The 17,925-nt window shown below is 46.7% G+C and overlaps 1 protein-coding gene across 4 annotated transcripts in view; it reads left to right on the forward strand.

Annotated features, from left to right (window-relative positions):
• Nucleotides 1-17,925, forward strand: part of ANK1 (ankyrin 1) — a 1,318,767-nt gene that overhangs the window by 1,215,339 nt on the left and 85,503 nt on the right. For all 4 annotated transcript variants that reach the window (XM_078666235.1, XM_078666236.1, XM_078666234.1 and 1 more), the window contains one exon: nt 17,443-17,622. In XM_078666235.1, the coding sequence (XP_078522361.1) occupies nt 17,443-17,622 (180 nt within the window). The remainder of the gene's footprint in view (nt 1-17,442; nt 17,623-17,925) is intronic.

Here is a 17,925-nt window from a genome sequence, read left to right on the forward strand (position 1 = left end):
CCACTCAGTCTTTTGAAAGGTTATACCCTCATCATTATGTGACATTATGCAACTCTAAAACGTTTTGAAACGTAACTCAAGAACCGTAAGTGCTAGTGAAATCTACTTTTCACTGCAGTTCCCCGTTTTATGTAACAGTCAATTGAAATACATTCTTCTCAAAATGAATACCACTTGCTTGACATTTATCCTTATTTATTTTGAATCAGATGTTTTATAGTAGTTGCTTACATTTTTTTACTACATTGTATTGGCATTTTAACACATGCAGCATCAACCAATGGCAATTCCTATCTTCAGTTCTATTGCTGTTATAGTTGTACATTAATCATATTCATATCCATGTAAACCAACATATCGCTCTGGTACTTTCCCTTGTGTTCAGCGCCCTCTAAAAGGATTCTCCTGGGTAGCTCATCTAGATCGCCCATAGTTTCTTGTCTGTGCTTAAGCAGCCCTGTGCTTTATAAATATTTTTTCCATAAGGCAACAATAGTCTAATCCGGCCTTACACTTAGAACTGTTAGGTGCTTTTAGTGACCTCCATTTTTGAGTTCTCTCTATTTCTGAACCAGGTATTCAAAGGGAAGAGAGGGATTAGAAAGCCAACCCTCAGTGATAGCTCCAATCAGTTGCGTAAAGCAGATTTTAAAGGACTGCAGGGCTCTTTTTTAAGCCTTGCTGGAAAAATTGTTCCCAGTTTGTTTGCCTTCTCCTTTCCTGTGCAGATGATAGGTTTCGTTGACCTTTCCTTAGGTTTTTTTAATTACCAAACCCACGTAGCAACCTTAATAACTGTTATGGACTTGATCTTCTAAAATATTCAGAAGTGACATCTATGGTCTGAGCTTTAACTGCTTACCCAACACTATGGATAGTGTATGCTGTACTCTTTTCCAGAAAGGTGGAATAGTCTACAGTTTCAAATAGTATAAAATACATTTCCCTCATCCATCTGGCATCTAAGGCATGCAGGGAAAGGGTCTCCCTTTATTCGACACAGTCCTTCCCCAATATAGAAGTTTGTTCAATTGAATCAGTCTGTACCATGTTGAAAACGCCTCCTCACTGCTGGCTGTTAATGCTAACTGTCGTGCTCCCACGCCTTCCTCCCCCTGGTCCCCCTCCCAGGCCTGTCAAAGGTTTGGAAATTTACCTGAGGTTTTCAATATTAAGAACCTGTAGATCTTGGAGATCTTTCAGTCAAGTAAGATGCACATTGTGATGTTGAGCATTCAATAGAATGTAGTCTGGAAGCACACTTTATTCCTCCGGTATGGTGTTAATTCGTGTTGCAATAGTAAGAAGCGGATTCATTTGTTTTGAAGTACCCCTTTCTGTTCTTTCAGCTCTTCAAAACACTTTATGTAGGTATATGTAACTACATTGCCTCTCACTTAGATTCTCAGCCCGTCTTACGGATCCCTTTAGGGGGTCACAGGGTAGATGGGCTAGTGGGCCACATCCATGGTAGTTGAGGTAATTTGGAGCTGGTGTCCTGGAGTCCGTCCTACTATGTCTCAGCAAAGTGGGCCAAGCACAACCCTTTGAGCATTTGACTCTCGGGGTAGCGAGGGCGAGCAGTGACATGTTTCTCAGGCACTGTGGGTGTGAGAGATCAGAAATCTCCATTCAGCCACCAGACACAACATTAGTATTGTCCAGCCCGGAGCTAGTCTTTTAAGTAAATAAAAAACTATACAGCATTACTAAATACTGCACAGTCTAAGGGCATTTCCGTTACCAGGTTGTATACCCCATACACCTTTTAATAATATGCATTATCACTGTGGTGCCTTCTTTTACCTCTTCTTTCTCATCTGACTCAGGCAAAGATATGGGAAGAGGCATAGGTTAGGCAGAGGTACACTTTAATAGTGATCACCTTGAAGACTCGCCAGTACAACAGTTCAGTTGTCCTTTGGCCCAAAAAATCAATGCCAGCAAATAGTTAGCATTATCTGCAACAGCTTCCCTCTACTGGCGTTCAGGCACAGTCCTCAGTTTTTGCTGACCCAGTCCGCTTTAACTGCTCAGTGATGGTGGTGAGATCCAGGCGCGGGCTGTTACAATCTGCGTCTTTGAATTCTTGAGCTTCGGCGCCAATGCGGGAGACCACAGATGGCATTCTCATCCTCTTAATATTAATACTGAGCAACAAGTTTAGTCTTTCATGGCCTTCAAGCCAACAAAAACAGCGTTCTTCTTCAGCACTTGTTGCGCTGGAGGCTTGCAGATGGGTGCTCATTTTTGGCAGTTCTGTTCCTGGATGCCGATGCAGGCAGAGACTCGTCTTCAGCAGTTGCAGCTCTGGAGGTTAAAACAGCAGCTCCTCTTGGGTGGGTACCACAAGTTCTAGCAGAAGTATTAGACACTCAGGTTGATGGCTGGAATGACAGTCCACATGATGACAACTTGTTGACTACTTCATTACGCTGCCCACTGTGGGAGCTGCAACAAAAGACTAGAAGACCATGGAGACTTTGGATCTGGGCCTGCTTCGCTCCTCCCTCTTACCAGTCAGCTACTTTTGGGTGCCCCTCACCCTGAGAGCATGCTTGGTTTCTTCTTCTGGACAATCTCTCCTTCTGCAGTGTCAGGCATAAGTGACAGGAAGGCTTCTCCGTGGACGGGCAGAGCCTCAGCTTTTTCACCAATTTCTAGACTTCAGGTGATGTGCCCTCACCCCTTAGACACTGGCTGTCATGTGGACCCCAGGCATGGTCACACTGAAGTCCTCAGAGCTCTTTGGGAAGCACTCTATTCCTTGGTCTTGGAACTGATACGAAATGAGGTGGCCTGGATCACACTTTTATGCACATTTTCCAGAGTGGATTCACTGTCTCGGTCTTCAGAAACATTTTGAGTTGATTCTCCTGCAGATGTAATTTCCAGGCTGCTCTCCAGATACAACCTGTGTGCTAAGCAGTGGTTCTCATATGCTGGCTCCAAGTAGGAGTATCCAATACTTGGGTACAATCAGTTATGTCGCCTAGCTGCCATCACCTTCCTGATACAGTGACCTGCCTAGCTTCGTGTGAAGCGGTCGCTCCAGCCCACCTCCCGACCTGCAAGCGCTGTATTGGTATCGTAGCGCTGCCTGTCCACACTGCCATTCTTCATATTGATTCTGCTCCTGATATCCGGCGTAGCGCTCCGCATTGCATTATTTGTGTACAATATTTTATTCGACCATTGTGCTTAACGCTGCTCTTTCTCTCTTCGCATTGCTTTCAGTGTTTAGACTACTTTAACTGTGTGCGTAGCGCTGCCTTCCCCCACTGCCATAAACTTAATTTAATCGGACTTGTGCTGCCTGATTGCTTGCTCCCATAGCGTCCTGTTGTCCTTGTTGTTGTTGCTTCCACCATTTTGTTGTGCCTGCAGCCCGTCCCTCCCCCTACGCTACCGCCTCCCAGCTACCCCTCCCACCCACGAATGACCAGGAACAGCCTGGCTGGAAAGCCTCTGTGACCTGCCTAGCTTCGTGTGAAGCGGTCGCTCCAGCCCACCTCCCGACCTGCAAGCGCTGTATTGGTATCGTAGCGCTGCCTGTCCACACTGCCATTCTTCATATTGATTCTGCTCCTGATATCCGGCGTAGCGCTCCGCATTGCATTATTTGTGTACAATATTTTATTCGACCTGTGTGCTTAGCGCTGCTCTTTCTCTCTTCGCATTGCTTTCAGTGTTTAGACTACTTTAACTGTGTGCGTAGCGCTGCCTTCCCCCACTGCCATAAACTTAATTTAATCGGACTTGTGCTGCCTGATTGCTTGCTCCCATAGCGTCCTGTTGTCCTTGTTGTTGTTGCTTCCACCATTTTGTTGTGCCTGCAGCCCGTCCCTCCCCCTACGCTCCCGCCTCCCAGCTACCCCTCCCACGCTCCGCCTCCTCCACTACTCCACTTATGACAGATGCATCAACGCGCAGCATTCACGCGCAGCGATCGCGCGCCGAAGGTGCGCCAAAGGTAAGCCCGTCAGCGCCAGACCCCCTGGCCCCCGCCGTACCCAGCCCACTAGACTCACATACGATGCCGCAACTCTCCTCACCCTCAACCCCGGACGCACACCGCAATGCTGCGAAGCCACCCCAGGACGTACCCACGGCCCATTCGCCTGCCTCTCCTGCAAGTTCAACTGCTTCAGGATCCTCACCAAATCCACTTCCTCCATACACAGCACCGTCTCCAACCGCCTGAAGTGCATCCTGCTCAACACCCGCTCGGTCCACAAACACGCCACCGAACTCTGGGACCTACTCGACACTGCGTCACCGGACATCGCCTTCCTTACAGAAACATGGATGAACACATCATCAGCACCCGACATCGCCATAGCCATCCCGGACGACTACAAGATTATCCGCAAAGACCGCTCCAACCAAACAGGAGGAGGCATCGCCATCATCCATAGGAACACCATCAAAATCACGACCAGCTCCGACGACAATCTTGCAACCGCCGAACATCTCCACTTTCAGATCCACACCGACCCCAGGACCACACTCAGAGGCACCCTCATCTACAGGCCACCAGGAACACGCACCCAATTCAGCGATGACATCACCGACTTCGTCAGCCCACATGCCCTCACCTCCGAGAACTACATTCTGCTGGGAGACCTCAACTTCCACCTTGAAAACAAACACGACAGCAACACCTCCACCCTTCTGGACAACATGGCCAATCTCGGACTCAAACAACTTGTTGACACCCCCACTCATGTAGCCGGACACACGCTCGACCCTATCTTCACCTCCAGCAAGCACATTTCCTTCGACCGCACCACAGCTCTCCATTGGACGGACCACAGCTGTGTTCACTTCAGCTACAAAACCACCCTGAACAACAACCGCCCACAACCTATTCCTCGAAGAAACTGGAACAAAATCACCTCCGACCAACTCCTCTCATCACTCAACCAAAACCCTCCCACCCTCTCATTGGACCCTAACCAAGCGGCCACCGATCTCAAGCAATGGATCACCCACAGTGCTGACGAATTAGCACCCCTGAAAAAGCACCAGATCAAATCAACCAGCAAAAAGGCTTCCTGGTTCAATGATGATCTAAAAAAATCCAAGAAACTATGCCGCACCCTGGAGAAAACGTGGAGAAAAAACTCAACCACCGACAACATGGCCACCCTCAAGGCAGCCACCCGCAACCACCACCAACTGATTCGATCCGCCAAGAAATCAACATTCAAGGATCGTCTCGACAACAACACCCACAACAGCAAGGAACTTTTCAACATCGTCAAAGAATTCACCAACCCCACCGCAGCATCCAACGACATCACCCCCTCCCAAGACCTCTGCGACGCGCTATCCTCCTTCTTCTACAACAAAATCGCCGACATCCACAACAGCTTCAAGATCACTCCCAGCGATCAACCCTCCCCACACCCCTCAGATACCACTCCGCCAACTAACTACCTTAGCGCCTGGAACACAATAACCACTGAAGACACCATCCGCCTAATGAACTCAATCCATTCTGGCTCGCCAACCGACCCCTGCCCCCACCACATCTTCAACAAAGTTGACTCCATCATCGCACCCCATCTTCGTGATGTCATCAACTGCTCGTTCAACTCTGCCACCTTTCCAGAAAGCTGGAAACACGCCGAACTCAGCGCCCTCTTGAAGAAAACCACAGCAGACCCCTCCGAACTTAAAAACTACCGACCCATATCCCTCCTCCCTTTCCCCGCCAAAGTCATTGAGAAAGCCGTCAACAGCCAGCTCGCCGCCTTCCTTGAATCTAACAACTCCCTCGATCCATCTCAATCCGGATTTCGAGCCAAACACAGCACCGAAACAGCCCTCATTGCAGCGACAGACGACATCCGAACACTACTGGATAACGGAGAAACTGCGGCCCTCGTTCTACTCGACCTTTCCGCCGCTTTCGACACGGTCTGCCACAGCACCCTTATACAACGCCTCAGCAACATCGGCATACAAGGAAAAGCCTTGGACTGGATCATCTCGTTCCTCGCCGGGAGAACTCAAAGAGTCCGACTTCCCCCATTCAACTCAGAAGCCACAGAAGTCATATGCGGAGTACCACAAGGGTCATCACTCAGTCCCACCCTCTTCAACGTTTACATGAGCCCACTCGCATCCATCGCACGCCAACACAACCTCAACATCATCTCTTACGCCGACGACACCCAATTAATCCTTTCCCTCACCAAAGACCCGAACACCGCCAAAACCAATCTTCACGAAGGCATGAAAGAAGTAGCCGAATGGATGAAACAAAGCCGCCTAAAACTCAACTCAGACAAAACTGAAGTGCTCATCCTAGGATCCTCACCATCTGCCTGGGACGACTCTTGGTGGCCTTCCGCGCTGGGCACAGCACCCACTCCCACAGACCACGCACGTAACCTTGGCTTCATCCTAGACTCCTCTCTCTCGATGTCCAGACAAGTCAACGCCGTCTCATCCTCCTGCTTCAACGTTCTTCGCATCCTCAAAAAGATCTTCCGCTGGATCCCCCTCGAAACAAGAAAGACTGTGACTCACGCACTGGTCACGAGTCGGCTGGATTATGGTAACACTCTATACGCCGGAATCACAGCAAAATTACAGAAAAAACTCCAACGCATCCAAAACTCATCAGCGAGACTCATATTGGACATCCCTCGCCGAGATCGCATCACCGGACACCTAAAGGCCCTCCACTGGCTTCCCGTCAACAAAAGAATTACGTTCCGTCTTCTCACCCACGCACACAAGGCCCTCTACAACCTAGGGCCCGAATGCCTCAACACCCGACTATCCTTCTACAAACCCACCCGCCAACTAAGATCGTCCAATCAAGCCCTCGCCACAGTCCCACTCATCCGAAAATCCACCATGGGGGGCAGATCCTTCTCCTTCCTGGCTGCCAAGACCTGGAACTCACTCCCCTCTCACCTCCGCCTTACTCAAAACCACATCTCATTCAGAAAAGAACTTAAAACCTGGCTATTCGACAAATAATGAGCCCCCTCCCCAAGCGCCTTGAGACCCTCTGGGTGAGTAGTGCGCTCTATAAATACTTGAACTTGAACCATACAGTAATAAGATAGCCAAAAAGGCAGGCCCTGTCTTGATACTTCTTCACCTTGTGCAGCAGGTACTTCAGTCCCACCCTCACCATCTACCAAATAGCAGTGCTCTGAAAGAACTAGTCAGCAGCCTTTTGCTAACAAGACTCCCATTGAATATTTAACGGTATCCCTTTCTCCATACTCCTCACTTCAGTATCTGAGTCGCCGTTTTCCAGCCACGTGAATGCAGGCAATACACTTCCACTGTCTTGTGAAGCTATCCTAACCCTCCATCTTGTGCAATGGTAACCCACGGCATACAAAAATTATACCTCTGGCCCTAGAACTTAAACTCATACAACAGAGTCCATTACCATTCATGTGCTTCATACGCAATGCACACTCACACAAGCAGACTTTCAACATAGAGGGATATTTAGAATAAAATGTCGGAGCGTGGTGTTACTCAAAAATAGGTAATGGTATGCTCCATCCTTTTTCAAACTCAGGGATGCAACGTATTTACAAAAATATGGCACACTCCTGTATTTCCCCTAGCGCTGGAGCTAGAAAAGCGGCCCAGTGCTAGCGAAGGCACCATTGCGCCATGTTGCAAGGGTGCCTGCGCTGCTAGGGCGATTGTTTATGTGTGGAAAAGGACACAATCCTGCATAGGAGACAGCGTTTACAATGCTGGTAATACCACAAGGACGTTACATCGTCCGCGTTGTTACCACGCATGGCATTACAATGCAAGTCGCTTCAACGACTTGCGCTAGGTGACATGCAACACCAGGGAATGTGTTGGATTTTAAATCCAACACCTTCCCTGCTTTTGCGCTAACTGGAGTAGGAATAGTAATTTATACTATTCCTAAGTCAAGCGCGCCATCTAGCCCAAGTCGTTGAAACGACTTGCGATGTAATGCCATGCATGGTAACAACGCGTATGATGTAACGACCGCGTTGTTACCTACCGCGTGGTAACACCACGCGTTGTAACATCACATATTCTCCTGCACATAAACAATCTTTTAAGGCAATTTGCTGTTTCTATGTAGGATGCGACACACATAAAAAGAGCAAAATACGAGGAGAAATTAATAATTTCTTCTCGCTTCACCATCCTAAGAACAGGTTTTACCTGGCCTTAGTTTTTAGCACTGCCTCATCCTTGTAAATATGGGGCAGCATAAAAAAGTAACGGGTAATGCGGCAGAACTCCCCCTGCAATACCCATTGCATGCTCCTTTCACGCTAAGTGAAGCGTTAAAAGGGGCCTTATTTACAAGGCGGCGTTAAGCCACGTTAATTGTCTTACCACTGCCTTGTAAATAAGGAGAAGAGGATATCCCCACCAGAATGTCACTAAAAGAGATGTCCTGGAGGCGATATCAACGTCACTAAGAGTGATGTTCTTGTGGCGATATCTCCTTGTAAATATGCCCCATAATGTCAGTGCAAAATTCTGGGTTTCACATAACAGCCTAACTTCCTAGTAGATAGTTCAGTAGGCCATGCCCTTTTTGACACAGAAAAAAGGTTTAGTCACTTTATAAATTTACAAAACATGTTACACAGCCACCAATGCTTTACATTATGTACCTAGGGCAGGGACTCTACTACATTACTTAAGATAAGGACCCCCTTGTTGCGTCCCTCCTGGTCACAAGAGAGGTCCTGTACCGCACATTGTCATGCACAGGGCTAGGCCTCTGCAGACACCCTAGGTTAGTGTGACTCCAGGGCCAAAATAAAAAGCCAGGATATCAACTTTACATGCAGTCAGGCACTAGGGGCAAGTGCATATGCCTATGTACAATGCAGCGGGCATACCCATCCAGACACTGTCCCATTTCTGTATCCCTTTCAGGTTCCTTACCTGAGGGAGTATTGTCTTAACCCTGGGGGAGTTAGGCCCGTCAACTTCCCATTCCAGTCATCTGGAAACTGTCCTTCCATAAACCTATAGTATCCATCACCTTTGTGGTTGCAAGAATATGAGCCATCAGTCATCTTCCATATATGTATTCTTGTAGGGGCTGGTGCCCCATTTTCCACAACTACGTTGTTTTAGCTGAGGTGTTACTAGGGCTTAATATCAATACACTAAGGGGTCCATTGGTATGGCGGGCGGATCGCCACGGCCCAAACGGCGGTGGCGATCTGCCTGCCATACAACACCGCCCGCATGCCAGTTACCCCCGCCATGTCAGTATGGCGGGGGGTACCACGGCGGACTGGAAGACCGTCTGCCACTTTTCCGCCCTGTTGACGAGTCGACCTGGCGGAAAAGGGTTTATCATGCAGGGTTTACCATGCAGGCGGAGAGCAGCCATTCCGTGGCGGCCCGCCATGGAAAGGCATACGGAATTCTCAATTGGGGGCCCGTTGAAGGCCCCCAGGAAGTTCGGGGGATAGGGTGTGCACATGTGGGGTACCTATGGCACCCCCCTGCATTTGCACGCACAATGTGGCAGGCACCACACGGTGCCTGCCACTTTGTGCATGAAAATGCACAACATGCATTTTCTCTATTGTGGCTGGTGTTGCGGAAAGCACCACCCGCTGCAATGTTGAAAATGCGGTATGCGCCTGCCAGTGTGGCGGGCGCATCATAATCTCCCCCGCGGGACCACTGCACATATGGCGGGCTGTCCCGTTTTCCATCAGGATGCCGCCCGCCATCCTAATGATGCCCTAAATGTGTAGCTCTATAATATGAGGTGAAATCCACCTTTTTAAGGCCTCCAGCAAACGTGGACTACCATTTGGCAACAGAGACTTGTGGTACCCTGTTTCCTTATAGAAATGCCCACATAAAGGATGCCAATTGTTTTTTTTAACCACATGAGCGCTAGCGAAATTCCCCTCCTGTGCTCTTCTTTACAAAAACCCATTATTCATGACGAGCTGGGCTTGTCATGAGCGTAGCAGGAGGCTACCTCATGACGAGCCCAGCTCGTCATGAGCGTCGAAGGGGTTAAAATCGACAGATTTTTTTGTGGAAAGTTCTGGAGGACATGTAAGATTTTGGAAAGCTTCGCCATTTTTATAAGAGTAACCCTTCCCAATATTGATAATGGCAATGGGGCCCAGCGTGAGAGATCCCTTTTGAGCCCAATCATCATGGGGACAATACTAAGTTTGCAACTCTGACTGCTATATATTGCAACTTGCATTCCTAGATAGTGGAACCCTTTTTTGGTATTACTTGGTAGGCCCACTGCACCATATAATTGTCCTAGAGTATGTTATGTTGTCTAGGCAAAGTTCAGATGGTAAATGCACTCCGGCTCAGCCTCACTCCTTCCCAGCAATAAATTGTATATTAAATTAACTTCTAGTAAAATGATGTCCTCTTCTAGTTTCTGAACAATAATAAAGATCGGTCAGTCGTGATCAATTCAAACTCAAGTTGTGTTGGGCTAGTGGGTACAGTTAATGGTGAATCGTTGTGTGTATGACATTTCGCTCAGCAGTTCCACAAAGCAGTGACCAGGTCATCTCATTACATCACACAGTTATAGAACAAAATCACATGGATTACGTATAGCCACACCATTGGGACTGCTCAATTGACCAGACTCTGAAGAGAGGCCCTAGTATTTTTCTGTGGGAAGAGTGAGAATACGGTCAGAGAGTTCAGCATGTGTCTACAAAATAATTAAACATTCCAGATTTTCAGGATGACCACATTGTAAATGAATTCCATCCATATTCATTGGTGTAAATTGATTTTGTGGGGATATCTTTAACAAATCTCTATGATCTGACTCTCCTAGAACAACATTTGAGGAGGTGGGGGAGGTGGAGGAGTAGTGTGACGGTCTTCACTCCTCTTGTCAACAAAAAAAGAGTGTCTAAAATCAAATGTATTATGACAAAGGAGCAAGAAAAAGGAAAGAAAATACAGAACCCCATTCAGGTTTGTATAGAAGGCCCTCACTCACCAACCTGGTTGGTGACATGCTTCATCATCGGGCCCCACTAGAGAGGCTGAATGCCTCTCCAGTGTGCTTCAACGCCAGGTTTACTGCGGAGCGGGTTTTTGTGAATAGATGTGAAGTGAGTAATATTTACTGGTAGTGATGGTTAAAAATGTCTAAAATTGTATCAAAAAAATGAATTTAATGTTTGATCAATTGGACATATTAAAAACTAAGTGTGGGAAAATAGGCCAAATAAATTGTTTGGTTATTTCCAATAGTTAATCAGTAGGTCAACATGTTTCTGCCTTGAAACAATGTGAATTTACCAGGCATTCGTCAGGACCATGTGTGGACGCTAAGGCCCACCCTACCTAGGGACGTGAAAGTTAAAATAGTGTCAAAAAAGTGCATAAAGAAGGAAAAAATTCCTCCTGTGGTACTCTCAATTTGAGGGACCTCAAAAATTAGTGTGATGCACTTGAATGGTGAGAAGAAAGTACACCATGGATCTCGGGAGGGGGGTGGTGGTGTAATCGGCACACCGCCCTCGATGCCAGGCACCCACTAGAAACCTGCTTCAGCCCTCGAAACCGGATCCCGAAGAATTCATTTACAATGTGGTCATCCTGAAAATCTGGAATGTTTAATTATTTTGTAGACGCATGCTGAACTCTCTGACCGTATTCTCACTCATCCCACAGAAAAATACTAGGGCCTCTCTTCAGAGCCTGGTCAATTGAGCAGTCCCAATGGTGTGGCTATACGTAATCTATGTGATTTTGTTCTCTTAACTGTGTGATGTAATGAGATGACCTGGTCACTGCTTTGTGGAACTGCTGAGCGAAATGTCATACACACAACGATTCACCATTAACTGTACCCACTAGCCCAACACAACTTGAGTTTGAATTGATCACGACTGACCGATCTTTATTATTGTTCAGAAACTAGAAGAGGACATTGAGGGCGGTGTGCCGATCTCACCATTCAAGTGCATCACACAAATTTTTGAGGTCCCTCAAATTGAGAGTACCACAGGAGGAATTTTTTCCTGCTTTATGCACTTTTTTGACACTATTTTAACTTTCACGTCCCTAGGTAGGGTGGGCCTTAGCGAGCCCATACCGCCGGATTTAAGCCACACATGGTCCTGACGAATGCCTTGTAAATTCACACCGTTTCAAGGCAGAAACATGTTGACCTACTGATTAACTATTGGAAATAACCAAACAATTTATTTGGCCTATTTTCCCACACTTTGGTTTTAATATGTCCAATTGATCAAACATTAAATACTTTTTTTGATACAATTTTAGACATTTTTAACCATCACTACCAGTAAATATCACTCACTTCACATCTATTCACAAAAACCCGCTCCGCAGTTAACCTGGCGTTGAAGCACACTGGAGAGGCATTCGGCCTCTCCAGTGGGGCCCGATGATGAAGCATGTCACCAACCAGGTTGGTGAGTGAGGGCCTTCTATACAAACCTGAATGGGGTTCTGTATTTTCTTTCCTTTTTCTTGCTCCTTTGTCATAATACATTTGATTTTGGACACTCTTTTTTTGTTGAACAATACAACTGGGGACTAAGAGTGCATCTACATTCTCCCTACCTCTCCTTTTGTTGATTTGGTCTTCACTCCTCACCAGCTCCCCACCCCCTCTCCCTGGAACTGTAAGCATTTCCTTTTTAGCTAAAACATGCTTGAGAAAGCCGAAAAAAGTATGTTTCCTCAGTACAATACATTGCACGTTCATTCACAAGCTAGGGGAGACAGAGCCCCCTATTAGACCCACCCTTGCAAACAGTTACTAGCCTAATAAGGATCTGATTGTAGACATGCTTGCCATTCAATAAACTTACCTATTAACTCCTTGTGAAAAGGCAAATCAAATAACAATACATATGTATGGCTTATAACATCATATACATAATTTTGTTAGGGAGTTCAAAAGTTGTCTAACCCTATCAGCATCAAAAAAGACCTTAGAGACCTTATTTCCACATTCAGTAACTCATCACACATTTATCCTGGTGGATCTTGAGGGCCCTATTTTTTGTTTCAAATAGGTAAACCAATGCAAACAATCTGTCACCAACAAGGAGCCAACTAAGCTAGTGTCACTAATCAAAGAAAATGGTGATGGGTTTCTCCCTTGCTACCAGGATCTAGAGCCTGAATTGCCTGGAGTCCCACTATGGTAACTATTCGGGGTGTGCTCCACTGCGTGTGTACAATCAAAAACTTTGCATATCAGGTAAAGATGCAGTGGCCTGGAGGGATACACTGCACGTCTTCTGGTCATTCTGGTTGTTAATATTTGCCAAGTCACTCATTGCCACAGTGTCTCATCTCAGTATTGGTTATAGGCCATGGTGCTCAGCTGAGATCACCCTCCCTGCTCATGCATTAGACTATGGGAAGAATAAATAACATCTGTCCCAGTGCCCCCTGGCCGAGCTCCAGCCTTCATGAGCCTCAAACAAACAAAGCATTAAGCACTGCTCAATTTAACATCACAGTTGAGTCATGCCCCTGGCTCCAGCCTCCATGTGCCTGAAACAAATAAAACACAGCTCTGTGAATTTCAGAGCTGAGGAATCATTCGCCAGGCTCACAACACACTACCCTGTGGAACATCAGAGCTGAGGAGTCACACACCTGGCTAAGGCCTCCATGAGCCTCAGACAACAAAACAATCTGTGAAACATCAGAGCTGAGGATTCACACTCTCGGCTCCAGCTTTCACGTGTGCCAGTCATCAGTTTAACATCAGAGGTTAGGAAACATACGACTATAGATGAGAAAGCTAGCAACCTTCTTGTGCCAGTCTCTTGCAGCTTCATCACTGGTACACCCAGTATCTGAGGAGTGTGTATAGCAAAAATAGATCACTTTCTAACCCACATTATAGGATGGGTTTGAGCTGATTTATATGCTTATTCAGAGTTTGAATGTTGGGCCAGATTAACATAATACTGCACTGCCTCCACTGTGGCCCTCATTTGAGTACCCATGGTTGTTAGCTAAGCAAAGGTATTTGTCTACTAAGCTCCACATGATACCCTTTCCTTGTAATACACCTCTCCCCCCAAAGGCAGGAAAGGTTGCTCTTGGGGTCAAGTAGATGGAGATCCTGAATGGGGATGAACGAGGAAACAATAGTTAGTAGGCACTTCTTCCTTTCTTACTTCAGCTACCAGATAAAAGGCCCTGGAATCATTAGGAAGTTGAGCATTCCTTCCTGAAAGACCAGTTTGCCGTTAGCCGTGACCCATGCCAGAAAAGGTGATCTGGGGAAATTAATAAAAAGACACTCAAAAACACTGCCGGTTTCCACCCCTCCTATGAGATAGGAGGGAAAACCTGTTCTTCACTAACCCTGGGCTTAGGACTACACTACGCTTGTGTAGTTTGCGCAACTACACACTACGCGAATTGCACGTAGCACAGTGCAAAAACGTGTAGCGTAGCGGGCATTTTTTGCTTGCTCGCGGCCCCCAACGTCAAGTTGGCGACCGCAAACGAGCAAAATAACATCCTGGAGAGACTTTTTCCTCGTTCCTCGTTCGCGATCAGCAACATCAAGTTACCAATCGCGTGCATGGAAAATTAATCTCCCGGCGAGATTCTCAATGCGGGGAGGTCAGGTTTCTCATTGCGAGTGGTCGTGTATGCTCGCGACAGCTCGCGATGAGAAACTACCAGTCCGCGTTGAGAAAGCTGCCGCTTGAGTACAAATCTACTCGAGCGGCAGAAAACGACCGCTTGCACTGTGCAAGATGCGGTTTGCAATGATTGCACAGTGCGGACAAGCATCCGGCACTGTGCAATCAGTGCGAACAGCATTTTGCACAGTGCACTAATCAGTGTGCGTAGCTTGCGTAGTGCGAAGTACACTTCGCGTAGCTACGCGTAGCGCTACTACGCGAACTACGCCCAGGGTTATTCTTCACAGAAATCCAGTTTTGTTTCTTCAGATTTGGGCATTTGGGATTTTCTTGAATGTTAAACAACTCCTCCGACCCACAAATCCTAAAGAAATGTTTCACTGGTTGATTATGCTGTATAAGAGACAAGTCTCAAAAGAAATCAATTGGAAACTCACTAAAGGAAGGCAAATAGTAGCACAATACAAAGCACAACAAATGTGCCAACAGAGTTACGGTTTCTATCGCCCACTCAGGACTCTGCAAATAGGAGGTAACTATGTAAAAGGTTTGATGGACCTGCTCTGTGCAATCTTTCTGGGGGTCTTCATGTGCCAAGCAACCCTTAGCACTTGTCCACTCCTAGTAAACAATATCTCTTAACTGCGACTGACCACCTCGTGCATTTCTAACAGCCAAAGCAGTGTGGGTCTCTAGAGAATGCTTGTAGAGACCTGCCGAACATACCAGTAGCAACAAACCACTACACTAAAAACATCACAGCATTACTACAAAAGGGATACCAGATCATTAGCTAGCAACATCTTGGAGAATATTGCCACCAAACAGCTGCAGAGTCACTTGGATATTCATGGCTTTGTAGACTCCTGCCAGTCAGGTATCCACATCAGTCACTGTATCGACATTGCCGTGTGGTACAAAGTAGACCTAGCCCTTCTTTCCTTTTGGGGCTGTTCCCTACTTAAACATATTGAAGCATTAGAGCATGGTCCATTTAATTAGTGAGTCTGTCTCTTTGCATACCGTAGTCTGTGTGCTTCAATGTGCACCCTGCACGTCTCTCTTCATTTGCACTGTTCTTGCTTCCTAACTAGGTTGTACATTTCTATGCACAACTCTTTGCGTGGCCATCCAACTATGTAATAACTTCTGATATTTTTTCTCTATACTGACTCCTTCTGCAACCTCTGACAGTGCCTCTCTACATGCAATTCGCTCTGCGCAAGCCCCTTGGTGTGCTTTTACATGAATAGCTCAGTACACTTGCCTTTCCCCATACACTCTTTCTGCACATGCATGCTTGTGTCCCTCTGCATGCCTCTCACTGCATAACTAACCGTGCATGTGTAAGTGTGTGCGTAATAACCCCCTTTCTGCAGGCCTCACTCCACATCCCAGCTTCAGCAAATGGGTGCACTGCTCTGCACTTCTCTTTGTGAACACCTTCCTTTCTATGGTATATCCATAGATTTTATGTTTAATGACTCTAATTCTTTTCCTCTTTGGCCCTAGAGCCTCCTCCCCTTTTGCTAACGAGAAATGGTTTTTAGCTATTGTAATTTTCTGACTCCCCACAACTCTAAACTTACAGAACTTATCCTTTACTTTGGTGGGCAATTTACTTACTTACTTGGGATACTTGTAAAGCGCACTGTTACTCTACCCGAGTGTCCTGGCGCTGTAGACCACTGGGGAACCCGTCCTGTTTTTCCCTGTGAGATGGTCCCTTTTCTGGGTATCTCCAGGGTGAAACCAGGCATCCCCGGCGTCTGTGAGGGGCCGTTGTAGAGATGAGGCAAGCTTAATGCCCAGAGTTGCCGAGTGTGTTCGCTGGTTAGAGTAGGCACTGAGGCAAGAATTATCGAGTCCGTTGAACCTGGTCCAAGACCCTGCCGCGTCGGGAATTGAACCCTGGTCCCGGGCCGTTCTCTGCTTACAGGTCTGCCGCCTCTAACCATTGAGCCACACCACTCCACTTTTTACCAATTTAGGTCTGGTTTTTGTGTAATCATGATCAACATCACTGCTAGCTATGGCAACTAATTCCCTCTGATTCCACTACTAACAGATCAGAGTTATCCATGGGTAGGTTTCTTCTGAGAAAACAAGACTTTACTCACTAAAGTAAAAGTAGTATGTTACTCAGCATAAAGCACTTTAACACCTCTTCATGGATAGTAACTGCTAAATGGACAAGTTACTTTTGGTAACCCCTTTTGTACTGGAGACTTTAAGTGCAGATTCCTCACTTTGTGAATTTACCCAGGCACCAGACTGCATCGGAGAGTGTTTATAGCAATTCCCTTGTGCACCAGTAAGTGTCATCAGCAGCTCCACATTGGGTCCATCCCGCCCTGGATGTGACATTGGGCCACTTTATCTGCGTCACCTCCGTACACTGATGCTGAGCCATACAATGCCTCCTACCAACATGCAAGGTAATTGCTATCAAAATTCTCTGTATCCAGTCTGGCGCGTTTGGAAATTCACAAGGTGAATAATCTGCGATTAGAAGTCTCTATCAGAAAAAAAAATGTAATTACAACACAAAACGGTACAGTAATGTGTGCTGTGCTACCCTTCAGTGCTCCTTTCCAGGGAGTCACTGCACATACAGCCCATGGTCTAGAGGCTGTGCAATATATGGATTGCTTCCTGAATGTTTTCCTATTTTATCACTGGATTTCTCAACCTCTGCTCACAGTGCAGGAAAAGGAGTGGTCTTCCATGTTCTAGTTACCATTTAGTGTCCTTATCTCTTTTGTCCACCATATGACCACAGATAATCCGTAAGGTTGTGCGCAGAATTGCACCCTCTGGAAATGAAGAGGACGATGACTTGCAGGAGAATGAAGAGGTGATCATCGAGGGCGCCATGCAGGAGCCACTCGAGCTGGAGGCTGAAGCCGAACAATTCATGAAGTATGCTGTACTGCAGCGGGACAGCCCAGGGAGTAACAAGGTAGGTGTTATTGCAGCCTAGGGTGGTATGACTATATGACATACCATACGCAGTCAATGTATGTACCATATGCAGTCCATGTTAATACAGCAGAGAGTGGTATCACTGTCAGCAGAACCATATGCAGCTAATGCTACTCCAGTCAAATGTGGGGGCACCGGTATGTGCCCTATCATGCATGACCCAGGTTAATAAAAAACAGATGGTACTAGTTCACTCCAAACCACTGGCAAACCAGACACCAAGGTTGTGAAGGTTATCTTCTCTTTCGACAGTCCATATTAATGCAGCAAGGGGTCACCA

Source organism: Lissotriton helveticus, chromosome 11 (genome assembly GCF_964261635.1).
Source record: "Lissotriton helveticus chromosome 11, aLisHel1.1, whole genome shotgun sequence".
NCBI classification, from domain to species: domain Eukaryota; kingdom Metazoa; phylum Chordata; class Amphibia; order Caudata; family Salamandridae; genus Lissotriton; species Lissotriton helveticus.